General features: G+C 30.4%; 3 protein-coding genes and 1 long non-coding RNA gene across 4 annotated transcripts in view; 2 read left to right on the top strand and 2 right to left on the bottom strand.

The window, feature by feature from the left end:
• Positions 1 to 2,031: 2,031 nt before the first annotated feature.
• Positions 2,032 to 7,926, bottom strand: LOC655041 (uncharacterized protein). Its single transcript, XM_961537.5, has 5 exons — positions 7,712 to 7,926; positions 7,504 to 7,659; positions 7,289 to 7,452; positions 4,683 to 4,986; positions 2,032 to 2,470 (listed from the first exon to the last, which is right to left on the bottom strand). Exons 1-5 carry the CDS (start codon positions 7,833 to 7,835, stop codon positions 2,076 to 2,078), a joined length of 1,143 nt encoding a protein of 380 aa, XP_966630.3. The 5' UTR covers positions 7,836 to 7,926; the 3' UTR covers positions 2,032 to 2,075.
• Positions 5,434 to 6,245, bottom strand: LOC135265996 (uncharacterized). The gene is made up of 2 exons (XR_010333917.1): positions 6,055 to 6,245; positions 5,434 to 5,999 (listed from the first exon to the last, which is right to left on the bottom strand). It is a non-coding gene; the product is annotated as an uncharacterized LOC135265996 (long non-coding RNA).
• Positions 7,927 to 10,371: 2,445 nt separating the features above from the next.
• Positions 10,372 to 13,050, top strand: LOC655111 (farnesol dehydrogenase). The gene is made up of 4 exons (XM_961621.5): positions 10,372 to 10,530; positions 12,125 to 12,586; positions 12,643 to 12,798; positions 12,850 to 13,050. Exons 1-4 carry the CDS (start codon positions 10,423 to 10,425, stop codon positions 12,889 to 12,891), a joined length of 768 nt encoding a protein of 255 aa, XP_966714.4. The 5' UTR covers positions 10,372 to 10,422; the 3' UTR covers positions 12,892 to 13,050.
• A 2,199-nt stretch (positions 13,051 to 15,249) lies between these two features.
• Positions 15,250 to 18,396, top strand: part of LOC655188 (dynein axonemal heavy chain 8) — a 57,443-nt gene continuing 54,296 nt past the window's right edge. Inside the window, exons 1-5 of the mRNA XM_015978363.2 lie at positions 15,250 to 15,480; positions 15,529 to 15,751; positions 15,807 to 15,955; positions 16,004 to 16,202; positions 16,249 to 16,412. Coding sequence (XP_015833849.1) covers positions 15,343 to 15,480; positions 15,529 to 15,751; positions 15,807 to 15,955; positions 16,004 to 16,202; positions 16,249 to 16,412 — 873 coding nt within the window. The 5' untranslated portion in view covers positions 15,250 to 15,342. The remainder of the gene's footprint in view (positions 15,481 to 15,528; positions 15,752 to 15,806; positions 15,956 to 16,003; positions 16,203 to 16,248; positions 16,413 to 18,396) is intronic.

The raw sequence follows: 18,396 nt of genomic DNA, 5'->3' as shown, positions 1-18,396 counted from the left end.
ATGACTTAAAATAACCTGAAGGAGGTATATTCAATTTCAGTTTTTAGTAGAATTTGGTGTTAGCACATTTGCTTTTTTTATGAAACGAATTGTGTGTTAAACTGAATCATTTTTGTAAGAATTTCTAGATAATAAAAATAATGCTACATAGGAAACATTAGAAATTGAAGATCAATTTCCTAAGTTAAATTTTTGAAATGTAAATGAAACAATAAAAACAGCTTTTCTGCTTTTCACATAAATATAGGTATAGATATTATTGTTTATACTTTTTTACCTAGCGTTTTTATGTGTTTCAAAATTCACATTCACCCTGTATTTCTTGTTGGTTACATCACTAAATAAGTTATCTACTTTTAATCCATTTTTTTTAAAGAAAGTAATAACATTTATAGACATTTTATTTAATTACAACTACTAGTATACTGTTAATAACAATTTATAGACATCGACTTTTTGTTTTAAAACTACTGACTGTGCAAAATTATTATTTTTTTAATAATGTTGAAAAAATTGCAAAATAGCTTAAAAATAAAAACGAAAATTACAGATTTTACAGTATAGATACAGCTAACTTGATTTTTTTAAATAACACAAAAAGTTAAATTCAAAGAACAATTTTTTATACCCACCTTTATAAATGTTGTGTGCAATAATTGGTTTAACAATGGTACATCTTTTGTAGCATAAAAATAATGAATTTTGTGTTTGAGTTTTATTTTATTAAAATGCGTTTTTTTCCAGTTAAGTGTTATTTTCATAATTATTACTAACTTTTACTTATATTTTGGTCAAAGTTCAAGCGGCAAAGAGCTAACGATAGATAAAGACAACATTTCCAAGGCTAAAAATTTTTCAAAATGTTATTGGTTCAATAATTTTTTAAAGTTTTGATTAAAATAAGGTGTACATGCTTTACACCATAAAACCCAGAAAATTTTTAAAACTACTGACTGTACAAAATTATATTTTTTAGTACCTAATATTGATGAAACTGCAAAATAGCTTAAAAATAAAAACGAAAATTACAGATTTTCGTTTTTATATTTTAAGCGAAAACCAAAAGAACTAAACGCTTTTAACTAAGACGTTCTTCAGGCACAAGACATCTAAATCTGTCATCGTATCTTGTTGTCAGAGTTACAACACCTAACTTTGGTTTTTCTTATGGAAGCCATATTCGCGTTATGCATTTTTCGAAAGCGTTTTTATTCCTGAATACAATAATGTATCACATGATATGATTGAATCTTACATGCTGATCAAAATGGAGAAAAAAGCATTTCTGCGAAGAGTGCTTTAGAAAAAAACGCCAAAAATTTTGTTATTAAACAAACTAGATTTTGGATGTTTAATTGAATTTAGATTTGGAAGATTCACATTTCCGCTAAGCTTACTTAAAAAGTAAACGACATGATAAGCCAGAATTTTATTCTTTGTAAAGAAATCAAGATGAAGTTATAAAAATTCTGCTCGCATATTTAATAAAATTGTCAAAATTAAGTTTGATAAACAACATTTTTGGCTTTTTTTTCTAAAACACTCTTTTCTTAATTTTAATCGCCACGTAAGATGCAATATTATCATGTGATACATCGTTGTAATCAGAAACAAAAAGGCTTTTCAAAAATAGAAGTATTAAATATGGCGTTCGTAAGAAAAACCAAAGTTGAGAGTTATAACTCTGCCATCAAGAACGCCGAGGAAAATCCGAAGACAGATTTAAATTCCTTGTAAAAAAGTGCCTATTTGAAAACGCCCTGTTCTTTTGGTTTTCGCTTAAAATAATAAAAACGAAAATTACAATTTTTTTATTTTTCTCAATACTTCAAAAACAAAAATGACAAAATTTCCGCAACTTTGCTCTAATTTAACCGACCTCGTATCTCTTATACTAACTGAGATTCCCATGGTAGGTTAGTATACAGGGTGGACAACCCGTGGGTGGTAATATGAAGAATTGCTGCTTATTATCTTTGAATGAAAGAGGTTTGCTGTTGTAACTCACCCACAGGCCGTAGAGAAAAACAATTTATAAAATTCACCGTAATTTATTTATAGCATAATACATTTTATCACAAATTAACAGGTACGACATCTGGTACTGATTTATAAATATTCTTGTGCAGTTCTTTTTTCTCATTTGAATTCGGAAACCAGTTGCACATTAAAAAGTTGTAACAGAATTGTACGAAACTGTTCACAAAACCTGAACAGACAAAAATTCCCCCAATAATCGAACACAGCCTTGCTAAAAACATTCCTAAGTGGTCTCTCTCCTGACTCACAGTCACTTTAAGGGCAGACATGTCGTACTTAAAAAATATCCCAGGCATTCCATGACTGCCTTTGTCGTGGTCAATTGGTCTGTTTAATTCTTTTACACTGTATTGGTAGGTATTTACGTTAGCTAGGAATGTCTTCACATTTGTGGGAACAACTTCAATGAAATAGTTAAACAGTGTCATTCCTGTAAAGAAACAAAAAGTAAAAAATACTTTGCACGACTAAGTTCCCCTTTCAAAGTAAGACTTTTGCGCCCTCTGATGGACGGTTTTAATTCACTTCTGGCGAACTTTGATTTTAACGCCAAAGCATCGTCAAAGATCTATCAAAAGTTGCAAAGTAAAATAGAATTACGAGTACATCTTTTTTGTGAAAAATGAAGCAATATTTTCCGATAGTTTTTCTTAACACTTGACTGCACGAACATTTAAATTTCCCGCAAAATCACAGAGAGCGATTTTAGAATGAATCATCAAGAGCGTAATAGTCTTAAGTAAAATACTATGTTAAAAATCTTTCAGTTACTGTTATAATAAAGTCAAAGTTTGTCGAAATTATTTATTTTTATGGTTATTTGACTTATGGACACTTGATGTGCGCAATAGGAATGGTATTTGCAAGCTTAATGAAGTTAATGACCATGGTCCATGAGTGATACCATTGAAAAAATATGCTACAATCTAGGACCACGAATTGTTTTCAACTGACTATTCAATGAACCAAAGCAAAGACTAAATAAAATTTCAAAAGCTAGTCATCAAGATTTCACAAATTGCTCAATTAACTCAATTAACTATGTAAGAACGTGAAAATTTCCTTAAATAAAAATGATAATCAAGCTTAAAGTACTCATTACAACAACTAGTGGAATACCGGTTATACCGAGTGAGCATTAAAAGCTGTGACCCTTATCAAGTTGGCGACACATTTGATATCTTTACTTAGCAACTTTGCTTATCAAATTCAAATGTCACAATTTTACTCTCAATTGTCACTTTCGGCTGATACAAAATAAAAAATTATGAAAAAAAAAATTCTAGCAAGAATGCCAATAACTCAGTGTTGTTAATATACAGGTTTCTAGAAAGTATAGATACAGCAAAAAATTTTCAGAACGATTTTCAATTTTCTATCATAATTTATTTTGAAAATACAAAGCTAACTTGATTTTTTTTAAGTGGCACGAAAAGTCAAATTTAAAGAGCAATTTTCTCTGAACTCAGTGATGTAAAACATATTATAACCACCTTTATATTAATTAACGCGTGAAAAAATTAAAATTAAAAAATTTAATTCAGAATTTCTGGAAAAGATCTGTCACTTGTACACTAGCCAAAAATTAAAGTTGTGTGTAATAAATAATTAGTTTAACAATGGTACATCTTTTGTAGCATAAAAATAATAAATTATGTGTTTAAGCTTTTTATTAAAATGCGTTTTTTTCCAGCTAAAAGTGTTATTTTAATAATTATTATTAACTTTTATTTATTTTTTAGTCAAAGTTCAAATTTTTCTAAATTTTATTAGTTCGATAATTTTTTTAAAGTTTTAATTAAAACAAGGTATGCATGTGTTATACCTAGTTACACCATAAAAATCAGAAAATTTTCTAAGACATGTAAAAAAATGGCATTATATTGATCAAAATTAGAGCTAAACACTGTAACTATTAAGTCGATTAATTGCTTGTGATGTATGACTTGTACAGTTTATTTTGGTCAGGAGTTTCAAATATGGGCTATTATATCTAAAAGGGGTAAAAAAGCCGCTATAACCTTTGTTATAACATTGTCTCCTAATAAAAATGATTTTATTGAAAAAATAAGAGGGAAATTAAAAACAAGAAACCCAAGAAATAAGACAACAAAGACTAATGACAATGAAGTGATTGACTGTGCAAGTGAAGATAGTAAGTACACCAGTTGCCATAATACACAAACACAACATAAACATTTGTTATTGTTATTTTCTTAAAAAATAATGAAATTCGTGTCTATAGCCCACATAGGTACCTTTTCCATATTTAGTGTCATTATTGCAATTTTGTTTAATGCTCAATTTTGATAATATTGTTTATTGATAAAACTATAAGATTGTTGCCTTCATCTCTAAAAATATGTCTGACGAATGTTACCCATAACAACAGTTGTTTTTTAAATAATTTGACCTAAAAACAAAATGGTAGCCCATATTTAGTTACTTTCCTCTATCTGGTATTTTATTGGTTACTATTTGAAAAATAACAAGTGAAGTGAATAATCAATTGAGGATTCAATACATCAGAAAACTTTTCGCAAGCGTGCGCATAGCTCGACAACACTTTTTAGAAAAGTTCCACCAAACAGTGATAATATTGTTTTCAAAGACACAATTTATAATAACACAAAAAACAATACCATTGTGTGTTATTAGTTCATCTCCCTCTAATGGATGAATAATCCCAGGACTGGAGTCGCCAAAACTAAATGTATCAATTCTGTGACTAAAATTATAGTCTCTTTCACTCATAAATGCACTGATATGGATGTGGCCTCTGGGAAGATTTAAACTTTTGCCGGCAGTTATATGGAAATTCCCTGATACTTTATTTAAAATTAGAGATCCATGGATGCGGCAAGCGTCATGTGGCCTGTTTGGGTAGGTACTGCGTTCAGGCCTATGTCGGAACATTGTTGAAAACCTGCTTTTCCATAGCACATCCTTAAAAATTATGTCAATTAAGGTAATTCAATGCCAGAAACCATCACTGATCAAAGTAACCTATGACTTTGAAATAATGTTGGCGACATTACCCTAAACGTTACTTGACTTGACTTGACATAACTAGAGTTCCTTTATTGGGAGAGTTGGGACACTGAACGTCAAACCGAGCCAATTTTGTATTATGTGGATAAGGTATATATTTCATTTTTATTAAAATTTTTGTTAGTAACTTATGTCAGAGGTTTATGTTGAAAATCATGGCCTCCTTGATGTATGGAGACAACTTCGTTGTTCAGGCCTGGCGCATCGATAAGCTTCAGCGGTTTTTTCGAAACCGTAGATGGCGCCCTATTTAGCGCACTGACGTTTATGTGACAAATAGCATTTGTGAGGTTAAATCCAAAAAAAATTGAATTTAACAAGTACAATCAGCATAAGAGAAGGTGAAAAAGAGCCCACAATGTAATTGATAATTTCTAAATACAAAAACTCAAAAAAATTTATAAAGTAGTAGATTTTTTTCGGGAGTTTGGTGATCCACGAGCGGTGCTTGAGAGTGAGCAGAGGTCCAGACAGGGACTTTGGAACGGACGATTCAGAGACACTCTAGCAGAAGAACGCTGGATCGAGCTTTTTTAAGCCATTTCATTTGAAAAAAACGACTTTCTTTGTACATTTTACTAAAACTAAATTAACAATAGCAGGTTTTGAAAATACGTGTGTGCAAAATAGTTTCATTTGCCTAAACAATGTATTGCAAATATCTACTGGTTAAAAGGTTGCAAATACCTTTCAGAAAACTTAAGCCATGTCTTAAAATCACAGATTTGTAACGCATTCAACCTTAACCATTGGTAAAACCATAGAGTATGCATAATAAATGGAAGGTTCTTTGAAACATCGTTTTCTCTGCATCTGTGTCTGCGTACTAGTGCCGTAGGTTATGCTTAAAATACTTATAAACGATGAACAATCAATTCACCTTAAAATAATTTGTATATCTTCTGAAGCTGAAAATAAAAAATCCTAATGATCGTAAAATGATTTCTTTAGAATTATCCTCACATTTTCAACGTATTTCACGAATGCACACTTACATCTTTCAAATTTATTAGTCTTTAACCTCAAAAATGGTATTTGTCAACTAAACGTCAGTCCGCTAAATGCAGCGCCAGTGGAGAATCAGCCGAACTTAACGATGCGCCAGGCCTGAACAACGAAGTTGTCTCCATACATCAAGGAGGCCATGTTGAAAATAATTTCAAGGTTATAATTTTTGTCAAATGCATAAAATGACATAATTTTACGTCCAATTTAACCAGGGACGTAGGAAACGTTTGGGATTACTATTTGAAAAAACAAAATAATTGAATACCTACCAATATTAATGTTCACATTTCTGAAATTTTTCGATATTTATTTTAATATTAAATACATAACTTAAAACATACTTCAATGCTAAAAATGCTTTTCTTTTAGTCACAATTTTTAGTTAAACATCTCGTCCCAAAAATTGGTCATCAAGAACCCTTCATATTTCCCATCGTCTTTAAATTTTCTAAAAAATGATATTGAAGATATTCTCGTATGAAAAACGTAACAAAATCGTGAATTCCCAATAACTTTATAATTTGAAACAGAATCTAAAGTTCACGTAGATGCTAAAGGCGACAGGTTCACCTTTCCTAAAAATTAGAACCAATTTTGGGTTCAAGTACCTACGTATTTTGTAAATGCATAGACAAATTCCCAAAATCTCATAGATTTTGTACATAACATTATTTAGACAATCCACTTTTCCAAATGCTTGTTAATAATAAACGTAAAACTTGGCAGGAAAAGTTCAATTTCTCTCTTTCATCGATGATTACCATTTCGTAATGTTAAGGAAAAAATGTTTATGATGAAGAGTTTAGACGTAAAATTCTTGTACTCACAAAGAAATCTGTTTTAAAATTTGGAGTTCATATAAAAAAAAACAGTGAACTGACGACGACTGCCAGTCTAAACCATTTCTAAACGCAGTTAGTCGACGAAAATGGAAACATTTTTTGACAATTTTATTTGACTTTTCGCCAAATTTCAAGTGTTACACCACTGATTTCTATCCTAATTTGTTTTTTTTACACATTCCAACCGACTTATATGAAACAAAATTTCGAAAATTGACATTCAATGTCCCAACTCTCCCAATATAGGAACTGTAGACATAACTAACAACTAAATTCTTCAGTGTTGCCAATTTAATTTCAAAGTCACAGCTAGGTGATAAATTATAAAGTACACAAATATTATCTACCTTCAGTGCATGGTATTCTTCTCTAACGTACGAATTGAATTGTTTTTTGTTATGAAAATGTATTTGTTGGTTTGGTGCCATTTCAAACCACGTATCTTCCTCATCTAAAGAGCCAAATTTGTATGCATTTTGATTTGTCGAGTCTAATATATCAGCACCTAGATCTACAAATCCAAAGTCAAAACATTTTTTTATATCTCAAACATTAAGCTTACTCGAGCAGGGCATTGCTACAGTAATATCTACGTTAATTTTTAGTTTGGCATCAAAGTCTGTATCGGGTGAAAACTTGAATATAAATTTGCTGTCAAGGTAGTAATTTATCTCCAAAAAAACTAGCCACGTAATTAGAATAAAGCTGAATACTGAAACTATCATTAAGTGTAATTGTGGAGCTTGGAAATAATAAACAAACTAACTTACATGTTCCACCCACTGAAGACTTTTCTTTAAACGTTTCCTCGATTTTCGGAAAGATGTCAATTTTTTTAATTTTGCTTAATTTTGAACCTCTGTAACGTAACATTGTTACTTTCTCGGTGTCCATTTTTATGTATTTTATGCTTCAGTGAATTTTTACAATAACGAGATCGGTTTTTATATTGTGAGGTTAGTTTGTTGACGTTGACATGTTGACACTGAAATTGTAAATAAGCGCATGTCAATGAGTAGATTTCTTTCTATATTTAGTTCCACTGTCTTGCCGTTGGCGCCACTATCTTATTTTTTTTGTAAAATAACTCCTTAATAATTAATAATTATTATGTTTTTTGGTATTACACCGGATTCCTAAATTTTGTTCCAAGTAAAAAAAGTTCTAAGTAAATCTGTCCAAAGTAAAATAAGCATCTGTATTTTCGTCCACCGTGAACGTATCCAAAGTTTCTAGTGTTCTTTTCAATACCAATATGGTAATACAACCAAGTATGTTTAGGGTGTCCGTTTTTCGAGCTCCACCATGAGGATCTCAGTTATTATAAGAGATACGAGGTCGATTAATTACAGCAATGTTGCGCATTATTATATTATTATGTTGAACAATTATCTAACAGAAAATTTGATGTGTCATCTTTCGTTTTTAAATTATTGAAAAAAATAATTATTTTTAAACAATTTGTGTAGGTTATAGAGGGTGAGTCAATAGCAGGTTATTTGTGAATTTGTATAAATATGCGATCAATAATATAACAATACTGAATCCAGGTGACCAGATTGGTAATCGTTATAAAAATAGATTTAATCTACGACTACATTGTTCTGGGTAGTGTCAAGTTTGTGTTGACAGTTTTGCTAAAATTTCTTTATGGATTATTATTATAATTTAAAAGATTTTAAAAAGGCTTAAGAGCATTCGTCGATGTAGCTTTCTAGATATCCCTCTTACATAGTTTAGTGATCGGAACTCTACAGTGGAATTTTTAACTGGAATAAAATTTATGGCTTTTTAGTTTTTGTCATTATCTGGTGGATATGGTTTTTATATATTTGCTGTGAAAACTGCACAACCACCAACTATTTTTTTTCAAATGTAACAGTATGTCGTGTGACACTTCATGTGAAAGAGCACTTCGAAAACAGTACTATACAGAATGTTCAAAAACTTGCGCACCAACTCAGTGGTCCGTTATTGAGAAGCAAGTGCAGATTACGGGAAAAATGTTGAAAAAATTCCTAAAGTTATATTTAAAAAAATCTGGAGCTACAAACTTATTGTGTTAACTTCTTTAGTTTTCATTATTTTTTTATGTTTTTATGTTTCATACCAGGTAATCGTTCCGTAACAAAACGATGAATAATTATTTTTGAATTTACTATCAGCTTTTAGCAGTTTTTTTAATTTAAAAAAATTTAAATTTATCCAAAAAATCACAATGTGTAGATGTGCCAACATTGGGAATTATTTCCTAGGAAACCGTTTCAAAAATAATTTATTTTTATTGTTGATCAAATTCTATTGCAATCATGACTGTTAGACAACGTTGCCACATATCATTTACCAGAAATTAGTTATTTATCAATAACTTTAATACAAAGAATTTTTTTACAATTTTTACCTTTATATGTAACCACTTATCTACCACACACCATTGAGTTGGTGCGCCAGTTTTTGAGCACGCTGTATTTGTTTCTAAATAATGTTAACGCCCAAGTTACAATTGATAGTAGTGTGGAATTATTGACTAAAATAAAATTTGTAACTTGGATATAAGCGATTTTTGTAAAAAAAAACTGAAACAAGTCGATTTTTGTTTTTTTTTGCGCATCGTTTGGTGCATGGGACTGTTTTCAAAAATGCACAGCCACCTCTAACTTTTTTTTTAATGTAACGGTAACTCAAGTGTCACCTCATGTAAAAGAGTACTTTGATAGGAATCCAAGGCACTCTTTGTTTTCCGAATGTTTGCAAAGCCTAAGCGATAAAAAAATTAAAACCAATTTTTATAAGTTGAAATTAGGCAAATCACACTAGAGTGTTGAAAAATGTTAGAAATTTATGCTACTATCGTTGTGTTATTTCCAGGAGAGGAACGGTGCCCATTTTGAACAATTGTAGCAATATACAATGCTCAACAGCTCAACTTATAAAATTGGTTTTTATTTTTTTATCACCTAGGCATTGAAAACAAATAATGCGTTGTATTGCTTGCGAAGTGGGCTTTCATTTGAGGTGTCACTTGACATTCCGTTACATTTGAAAAAAAAGTTAGAGATGGCTGTATCTTTCTGACAGTAGAAAAACAAAAAACAAAAAAAAAGCTCTAAATAATGGACAAGGAAAAATAAAAATTGACCTGTTTAAAAATTTTTCACCAAAATGGCCTAAATCAAAGTTATGGATTTTGTTCCAGTTAAAAATTCCACGATATATACTGTCTAAATCTGATACGTCAACATGATGTCTACATCATTAATAAAACTTCTAAATATTAACCTTGAATTAGTTTGCACTTTTGCGAGGTCGATCGGCAAATAGATCGTTTAAAAAACATTACACTTATCTTTTCTATTTCGGATGACACTAAATAAAATTTGCTATATCATCATTTAAGCACTCTATCATCTAATTAGAGAGAATTAAAGTAAATGTTTATCCCGTTTGAGCTCAGTTGAGATATAGTTTTACGTTCAGCACAATGGTTCTCTCAATGGAAAAATGGGTTGGCAAAGTGGCCATAGTAAGTGGTGCTAGTTCGGGAATCGGTGCTGCAATAGTCGACCAATTACTCGAGCACGGTTTAATTGTAAGTACTTTTATAATAAAGTAACTTCAAGAATACAGGATGACCCAGGGATATGTAATCGGTCTATAAGTTTTTTGCTATTTAAAATATTACCATGCCGTTTTCGTTATAAGATAAATCGACTTAAAGTCTACAAACTAAAAATATTTATATTATACACAGGGTGTTTTATACAGGATGGTGAACCAAAGTTTTATTTTTTAATGGAACACCCTATATATTTTTTATAATTATATTTTACGTAAAAATAATGTAATTTTTTATAAACTATGAAGGGTCTATCTCTTTTCGTTTCGGAATTAATCAACTTTTCGTCATTTTTTTTAAATCGGTGCGAAGTCGCCTATGAATATTTTCCGACAACAAAAAAAATCATACTACCTTGTAGTTTTAGCAAATAGTCGACGTTTACTTGAAACACGGAAATAATGTACAGGGTGTACCAAAACGCAAAAAGTTGAATCGCTCTTTTTTATGGAACACCATGGATTTCTTTATAATAATAATAACAATCTTTATTTGCTACTTAAGTACAAAAATATAAACATACTGTGTAGCTCGTTAGAAAAAGGAAAGAAAGAGTATAAAACAATAATTTACATTCAAATACATAACACAAAATAGGAAATATCAGTGTAAGAAAAAATTTCTAAAGGCTTATTCATAAATTCTTCTAATGAATAAAAACAAAAGTGTAACAGACAATTTTTAATAATATACTTAAATTTCATTGCGGTAAAATTTTTTTTGCTGTTGGGAAGTTTATTATAAATTTTCACGTCAAGTGTATTTTTTTTACTAGTTTTCAAACGATAATACGGAAGTTTCATTCTGATTTAAATCTGATCTAAAAATCATTTTTTATTTATTTTATTAATAAATAATTCTTGATGAGTGAAATTTATTTATTAGCTGTTTAAAAACTATAAAAACGCCAACGTAGCAATTTACCAAATATTTTTTTTTAAATAAGATTAATAAAATTGTAAAATAGTTATTAATTGTTTTTTAAAATTATTTTTTTTTATTATATTATTTTTTGGTATTTATTTTTTAATAGTTACTAATTTTTTTTTCAAAAATCACAAAAAATATTTTAAATTTGTTATATCATAGAAAGATTATCAAAAATGCTATCGATACATAAAAAAATTCAGGGTGTTCCATTTGAAACATTTGAATAAGAGTTATTCAACTTTTTGCGTTCAGGCACACACTGTGTATATTATCTCCGTGCTTTAACTAAAAGTCGACTATTTGCTAATACTACACGGTATTCTAAGTTTTTCTGTTTTTTCTTACAACGAAAATCTAAATAATTCCAAAACGAAGAAAGATAGCTTACCATAATAGTTTACATAAAGTAACATTATTTTTTTACGTAGAATTTAATTATGAAAAATTATACAGACTGTTCCGTTAAAAAATATACAATTTTGGTTCACCACTCCGTATACAACACCCTGTGTATAATAAAAATATTTTTAGTTTGTGATTTTAAGTCGATTTATCGGATAAGTAACAAAAAAGTTGTAGACCGATTACGCAGCCCTAGGTCAGCCTGTATGTAGCCTAAATTATAAAAAAAAATTAGGTTGTTGGAGCTGCTCGCCGCTCGGAATTAGTAGAAGAACGCGCTAAAAAACTTTCAAACAAAAAGGGAAAACTCCACGCAATCAAAGCCGATTTTACTAAAGAGGAAGACATTTTGCGAGTTTTCGAATGGACGAGTAAAAATCTTGGCCCTGTCCACATTCTCATAAATAATGCTGGAACTACACGAAACTCAACTTTGACTGAAGGAAAAACCGATGACTGGAAAGCAGTTTTGGATTTGAACGTTCTAGGATTATGCACTGCGACGAGGGAAGCGGTCAAATTCATGAAAACCAATAACATAAACGGACACATTATCTATCTGAACAGTATTTTGGGGCACACTATATGTATGGGACATATGATCAACGTTTACGGGGCCGCAAAATTTGCCGTCACTGCATTGACTGAGACACTGAGGCAAGAATTGAATAGTCTCAACCTCAAAATTAAAATAACTGTTAGTTTGGGGGTTCAATGGCCACGTTTGAGTAATATTTGGTCGTGTTATTGTAGAGTATAAGTCCGGGTTTGGTCGAGTCCGAGATGACAACATTGAAGAAAGACCAACCACCGGAGAGCAAAGCATTGTTTGAGACAATGCCGATTTTGAAAGCTGAGGATATTGCTGATGGGGTTGTTTATGCTTTATCTACCCCAGAACATGTCCAAGTTAATTACTGTGAAATATGTTTTTTGCTTTAACTAATTATGTTTTTCCAGGTTCACGAACTCACAATAAAACCAGTCGGAGAGACATTTTAAGAAATTGCAAAGAAACAGTTTCAAATAAAAATGGAATAATATTCTTTTACAAATATGTTATACTAAACACCCTTACAAGTGAAACTCTAGAATTTTTTCTAATTAATTATATCAAAAATTTGTTTAGTTTAGACTGAAATAAAGATGGAAATCCAATAATACGTGTAATTTTTAAATTGCCGTAAAAACGAACACCTTTTACAGTTCCTTTGGCTCCCTTTCCGCATGACCACTCTCAAACCACAAAAACAGTGGTATTATTTTTGTTTGAACAGGTGGGTATTAAGATTCAATGTAATTCTATTTCTATTTCTATTTCTATTTCTATTTCTATTTTTATTTCTATTTCTATTTCTATTTCTATTTCTATTTCTATTTCTATTTCTATTTCTATTTCTATTTCTATTTCTATTTCTATTTCTATTTCTATTTCTATTTCTATTTCCAATCCGATTCTTATTCCTATTTTTATTTCTGCTTCTATTTCTTTTCATTCCCTTCCTTTCCCTTTCCTTTTCCCTGTAAAACATATAAACATAAAACAAGTTGAGGATAACTCTTCATTGAGATTTTCCCTTTTTTAAATAGTAAATCAACAAAAAAAGCGCAATTCTTTTTATACATCTGAAATCTTGTGTTGAAGTTGTGTCAAGAGTAGAATTCATCTTGATTTGTATTTTATATTTCCGTAATTTTTGATTTTGTGTATTTTTTCGTTTTTGGATTCTAAGCCTTTTTCCATTATTTTGACGGATCTGTCACTTTGACACTATTCAAAATTTAAATTAAGCAGAACATTACGTTCAAATTTCATAGGTTACTTGATAAACAACCATTTTTGAACAAATTGTAGTTTCGAAACAGTTAATAAAATAAAAAAGATACGACCAAATCGTTTAGTAAATAATTAATGCCTGTCAAAACTCGGTTAATATGTTTATACCCTGTCAAATTAGGCAAAAATAAGGCGATCGGTGGAAAAAATTGTTATCTCGAAAACGGTCACCCCTAGCGATTTTTAATCTTCTTACCAAAATTAAAGTTGATAAAATTTTCTACAAAATGGCCCTGGTCTTATTGCTGTAGGACTAACCGTAAACGAGCTACTAGCATTTGTAGTTTGGTTTCTACATGACACTGTATAAATAAACATTAGTATATTATAAGTATTTATATGGAAATAGTAAAGCGTCTCCCAACTAAGCTAAGAGTGGGAAATAAGGAAGAAAATACTTTCTTCCCGCGAGCTTTCCAGTTGAATACCACAATTCAGCATCTGAAGATGACTCAGAAGATATGATACAATGAACTGTTGGACTTAATACATACAGTTTATTATAAGATTTATTTAAAACACCAATATTAAATCATCTATTTATTAATATTTTACTGTGGTAGAGAAATAGTTACATATAAAGGTAAAAATAGTAAAAAAATTCTTTGTATTAAAGTTATTGATAAATAACGGATTTTAGATAAATGATATGTGGCAACGTTGTCTAAAGTCATGATCGCAATAAAATTTGAGCAGCAATCAAAATAAATTATTTTTGAAACGGTTTCCTAGGAAATAATTCCCAGTGTTGGCACATCTACACATTGTGATTTTTTTTATGAATTTAATTTTTTTTTAATTCAAAAAACTGCTATAATCTGATAGTAAATTTAAAAATAATTATTCATTGTTTTGTTACGGAACGATTACCTGGTATGAAACATAAAAACATAAAAAAATAATGAAAACTAAAAAGGTAACACAATAAGTTGTAGCTCCAGATTTTTTAAAATATGACTTTAGGAATTTTTTCAACATTTTTTCCGTAATCTGCACTTGCTTTTCAATAACGTACCACTGAGTTGGTGCGCCAGTTTTTGAGCACCCTGTATGTCTACCCAAGTACAGACTGATCCAGAAATACTGAGTCTGTTGGCAACCTGGACTTAAATTTTTAAGGATACCAATGGAGTACTCTTCCAGTTAACAACAATTTAACATTCTTGTGGGGTTGTACGTCAAATAATTGTCAAGAAAAATCGATTTCGGTTACAGTGTTGCAAATTACGAGCACAAATACTTTTAGATGTGTTGCCAACAGACTCAGTATTTCTGGATCAGTCTGTATAAAGGAAGCTTTAAAAAAACTCCAACTTTCTGGGAATTTTTTACACCTATTTGTCTAATTTGACTGGGCTATTTAATTTCTGTTCATGTTATTTTTGTACCAAAACTCTAAAAAAAATTTGTTAAAGATAGCCCAAAAGTAACCCTTTATTATTCAATCCAGAATTTGTGAAACGAAAAAATTTAAGACAGTTTTGGAACACTGCCAGTGACTGCGAGTAACCAAAGTAACCGACAATAACAAACAATTGTCAAAATCTGTTTTAACAGATTTACAAATTTCATTAATTTGTATTTTAGTTGTTAGTTGTGTTAAGACATCACCAAAAATGATGCAAGAACGCGACAAAGATGATCTTGAGATGCTGATGGACGTTGCGAAATACATCGCAAAGTCAGCTGAAGCAACGAAAAAATCCGGAAGTGCGACAGCTTTCGCCTTAGCAGAATCATTCAAAGAAAAACTGGTAATTTCCAAGTCTTGCTCTAGACCAAAACTGAGTAAATTTATTTAGGCCAAAGCGAAAGATAGACGAGTAGAGAGGTTTCAAGAGTTGCAATTACCACACCGACACATTTGCGACCTGATTGCGATGCATTTGAACATTGATCCAAACGAGGTGCTGGAAGCAGCAGCCGATAGTGATGAACATATTGAACTATTGGAGAAATTTTTGTGCAAGAATGGGATTTTTGGGTTGTTGGTTTATTACCAAGATGGGTATGGCTACGAAGTTGGTAATTTCTTTGCCAAAATTTTGCTTTTTTTCTTCACTAAATTATTTAAATTTAGAGACGGGGAGATTTAATCCAAATGCCATGGCAGATTTGGTCATGAAACGAATTTATTTCACTGACGGAATGGACGAACCAGTCAAGGACAGAGTCATCGGAATCTACAAGATTGCAAACGTTGAGCTGAGCTTAAAAAACATAAACGATGTAATATTTAAAATTTAGTTTTAACACCTCTTGTAATCGAATTTTTAGGCCATCTATTTTACAACGTTTGACATTCAAGCTGAAAAAATGAATTCTGTAGCTGTGGCATATAAGCTTTTAGGTGAACTGATAGATCCCTCATTCCAATTGAACAAGGACTGGGGTGATTTGCCTAAAACCGAAGTAGGACTTAAGCAGAAGAGCAATTTTCAAGGAGATTTTGAATCGTTTGTGGATTTTTTAAAACGTAAATTCCGAAAGTACAGTATATAGAGAATGTAGATACTTTTTAGAAACTAAACTGGACCTTGAAATGGTTGTTAGTTTTCCTTATGATAGAGGTCTGTATCGTAGAGATCTAGTAAATGAGAAAAAACGTACTGAAGCTATTTTGAACCGACAAATTGTGCAACAAGTGGAATCGACGGTTCGAACTTGGTGCAAGCAGATGGAAAGGGTAATTCAAATTTATTTTAAACCGGAAAAAAAACTTAATTGGTTAAATTTCCGATTTTATGCGTTAAAATTCCTTGCTCTTACACAAGAAATTGCACATAAATGTTTTAACAAAATCGCTTGTACTTTCTCTGTTCCTGTCTTAAATATTTGTTTCATTACTGTAAATTGGTTAAAGCAACGTACACTTCAAGCCTATTAATTTGGTGTGTTTTGAAAAAATGTCTTAAAATAATCATGCAACAAAATAAATTCAAGACTAGTTATAGGTACACTGATTCAAAAGCGAGCTAAATCGCCAGAAAATAGATGGAATAATGTAAATTTTACTGAATTGGGTAATTTTTTGGCATATTTAGGCAAAATTGCTTGTTCTGGTTCAAAGACGTGTAAAATTTCAATTTCTGAATAAGTTGAAGCTGATTCCGATTTAGTTTGATAATTTTTTGGCTTTTTTAAGCGGAATCACTCGATTTAAGAAACGAATTATATCAGACTTTGGGCCGGTTTACAGAAAGCAAAATTAAGATTTAATTCAGAACTAAACTAATTCAAATTAAGTTGTCATTTAAAATTTGAATTAAAATTTGAATGCTCTTAGGGCCGGTTTATAGAAAGCTTTGTTAAAATTTATTCGTTGTTAAAAGTTAACAACGCAAATGGATCAATCACGTTTGTTCAATTTGGTCACGCGATCAGATAATGACAATTAATTGCGAATTAAATTAATAACGTTTCTATAAACCGCTCGTAAATGTGGTACTTTTTTTAATTTGTTTTGACAAAATCTCTTAAAACTTCTTTCCAAGAATTTCTGATTCAAAAACTAGCATTTCTGAAATAACGATTTAGACTTACTATACTATTTTTTTTTTAAATAAAATAACTCTCTAGCTCTAAAATAAATTAAAATTAAATCAATAGCTTAAATTTGGTTCATATTAGGGCCCGCTTTGACAAAATCTCTTAATATAAATAATTTTTTGGCTTAGAAATCTCATTAAACAACAACATAATCCTGGCATAGTTTTTCGGTACAATTGAATTAATTCTCTTTATATCTTTTGGAACTGACTGAAGTAATAGATGTAGGGTGTCTTCAAATGGGCGAATTTTGTGTTCAGAGCGTTGTTGAGGATTACTTCAATAGTAGTTCAAATGTGGAAACAAAATGAAGATTCGGAGCTTCTCCACAAAAATACATCGGTTTGAAGGTGCACTTTGAATTTTATTTTTTTCAAATACAGGCTAAAAATTTCCGTGCTTGTTTGTTTTATTTATGATGTAGATGATTATGATAATGTAGGTGAAACAATTTCTCAAAAAATTAGCTTTATTTTGCAGTAAAAATTACGGCAAATTACAAAAATTTATATTTTGTATTTTTTAAGAAATTGTTTTACATTATTATTCTCCACAATAATCTTTGCCATAAATAAAAATAAACACTAAAACTTTTGGCTTACTTTTGAACAAAACTCAGTTTAAAAAGAGTTCTTAAAACTAATGTTTTATCAGAGGTTTTATTTTTGTGGGGAAGCCATAATTTGTTTTCTATGTTTGGACTACAATGCTCTGAACGAAATTGGTCAATTTTGAGACACTCTGTATAATTTGAACATTGACGTGTTTTTTTATTCTTTTTAACAAAAAGATGAGATTTTTAAAATTTACAAAACAACAAATACATAGGAAACCGCTTCGGCTTAGCTTACCTTAATTTGATGATTTTTTGAATAATTTGGACAAAATCGCTTGTAGCAGTGTAAAGAGTTGGCCCTAAAAAGTGGAATGACCGAAAATTGGTTGAAAAAGTTTATTTCAATGGTGTACGGTAACTTTCCGGTGTGTTTTAACAAAATATTTTGGAATAACTTGATAAAGACTAAATTCTTTTAGAATTGGTTGAAACAACGTAAACTTATAAACAACTTTTTATACTTTGTGTTTATAATACGTTTACTAACGTTTGTCAGTAGGAGTCG

Source organism: Tribolium castaneum, chromosome 1, assembly GCF_031307605.1.
Source record: "Tribolium castaneum strain GA2 chromosome 1, icTriCast1.1, whole genome shotgun sequence".
NCBI lineage: Eukaryota > Metazoa > Arthropoda > Insecta > Coleoptera > Tenebrionidae > Tribolium > Tribolium castaneum.
The sequence above is the reverse complement of the archived record's forward strand: the minus strand, read 5'-3'. Positions and strand labels throughout refer to the sequence as shown.

What these genes read in the sequence shown, in the direction of transcription:
- LOC655041 (XM_961537.5), bottom strand. Translation starts at nt 7,835, where the DNA reads ATGGACACCGAGAAAGTAACAATGTTACGTTACAGAGGTTCAAAATTA. An exon ending in TGTAGCAATGCCCTGCTCGA is followed by an intron (nt 7,453 to 7,503) that starts GTAAGCTTAATG and finishes TTGGATTTGTAG; the next exon opens with ATCTAGGTGCTGATATATTA. An exon ending in AAGAATACCATGCACTGAAG is followed by an intron (nt 4,987 to 7,288) that starts GTAGATAATATT and finishes ATAATTTTTAAG; the next exon opens with GATGTGCTATGGAAAAGCAG.
- LOC655111 (XM_961621.5), top strand. Translation starts at nt 10,423, where the DNA reads ATGGTTCTCTCAATGGAAAAATGGGTTGGCAAAGTGGCCATAGTAAGT. An exon ending in TACTCGAGCACGGTTTAATT is followed by an intron (nt 10,531 to 12,124) that starts GTAAGTACTTTT and finishes AAAAAAAATTAG; the next exon opens with GTTGTTGGAGCTGCTCGCCG. An exon ending in ACCTCAAAATTAAAATAACT is followed by an intron (nt 12,587 to 12,642) that starts GTTAGTTTGGGG and finishes GTGTTATTGTAG; the next exon opens with AGTATAAGTCCGGGTTTGGT.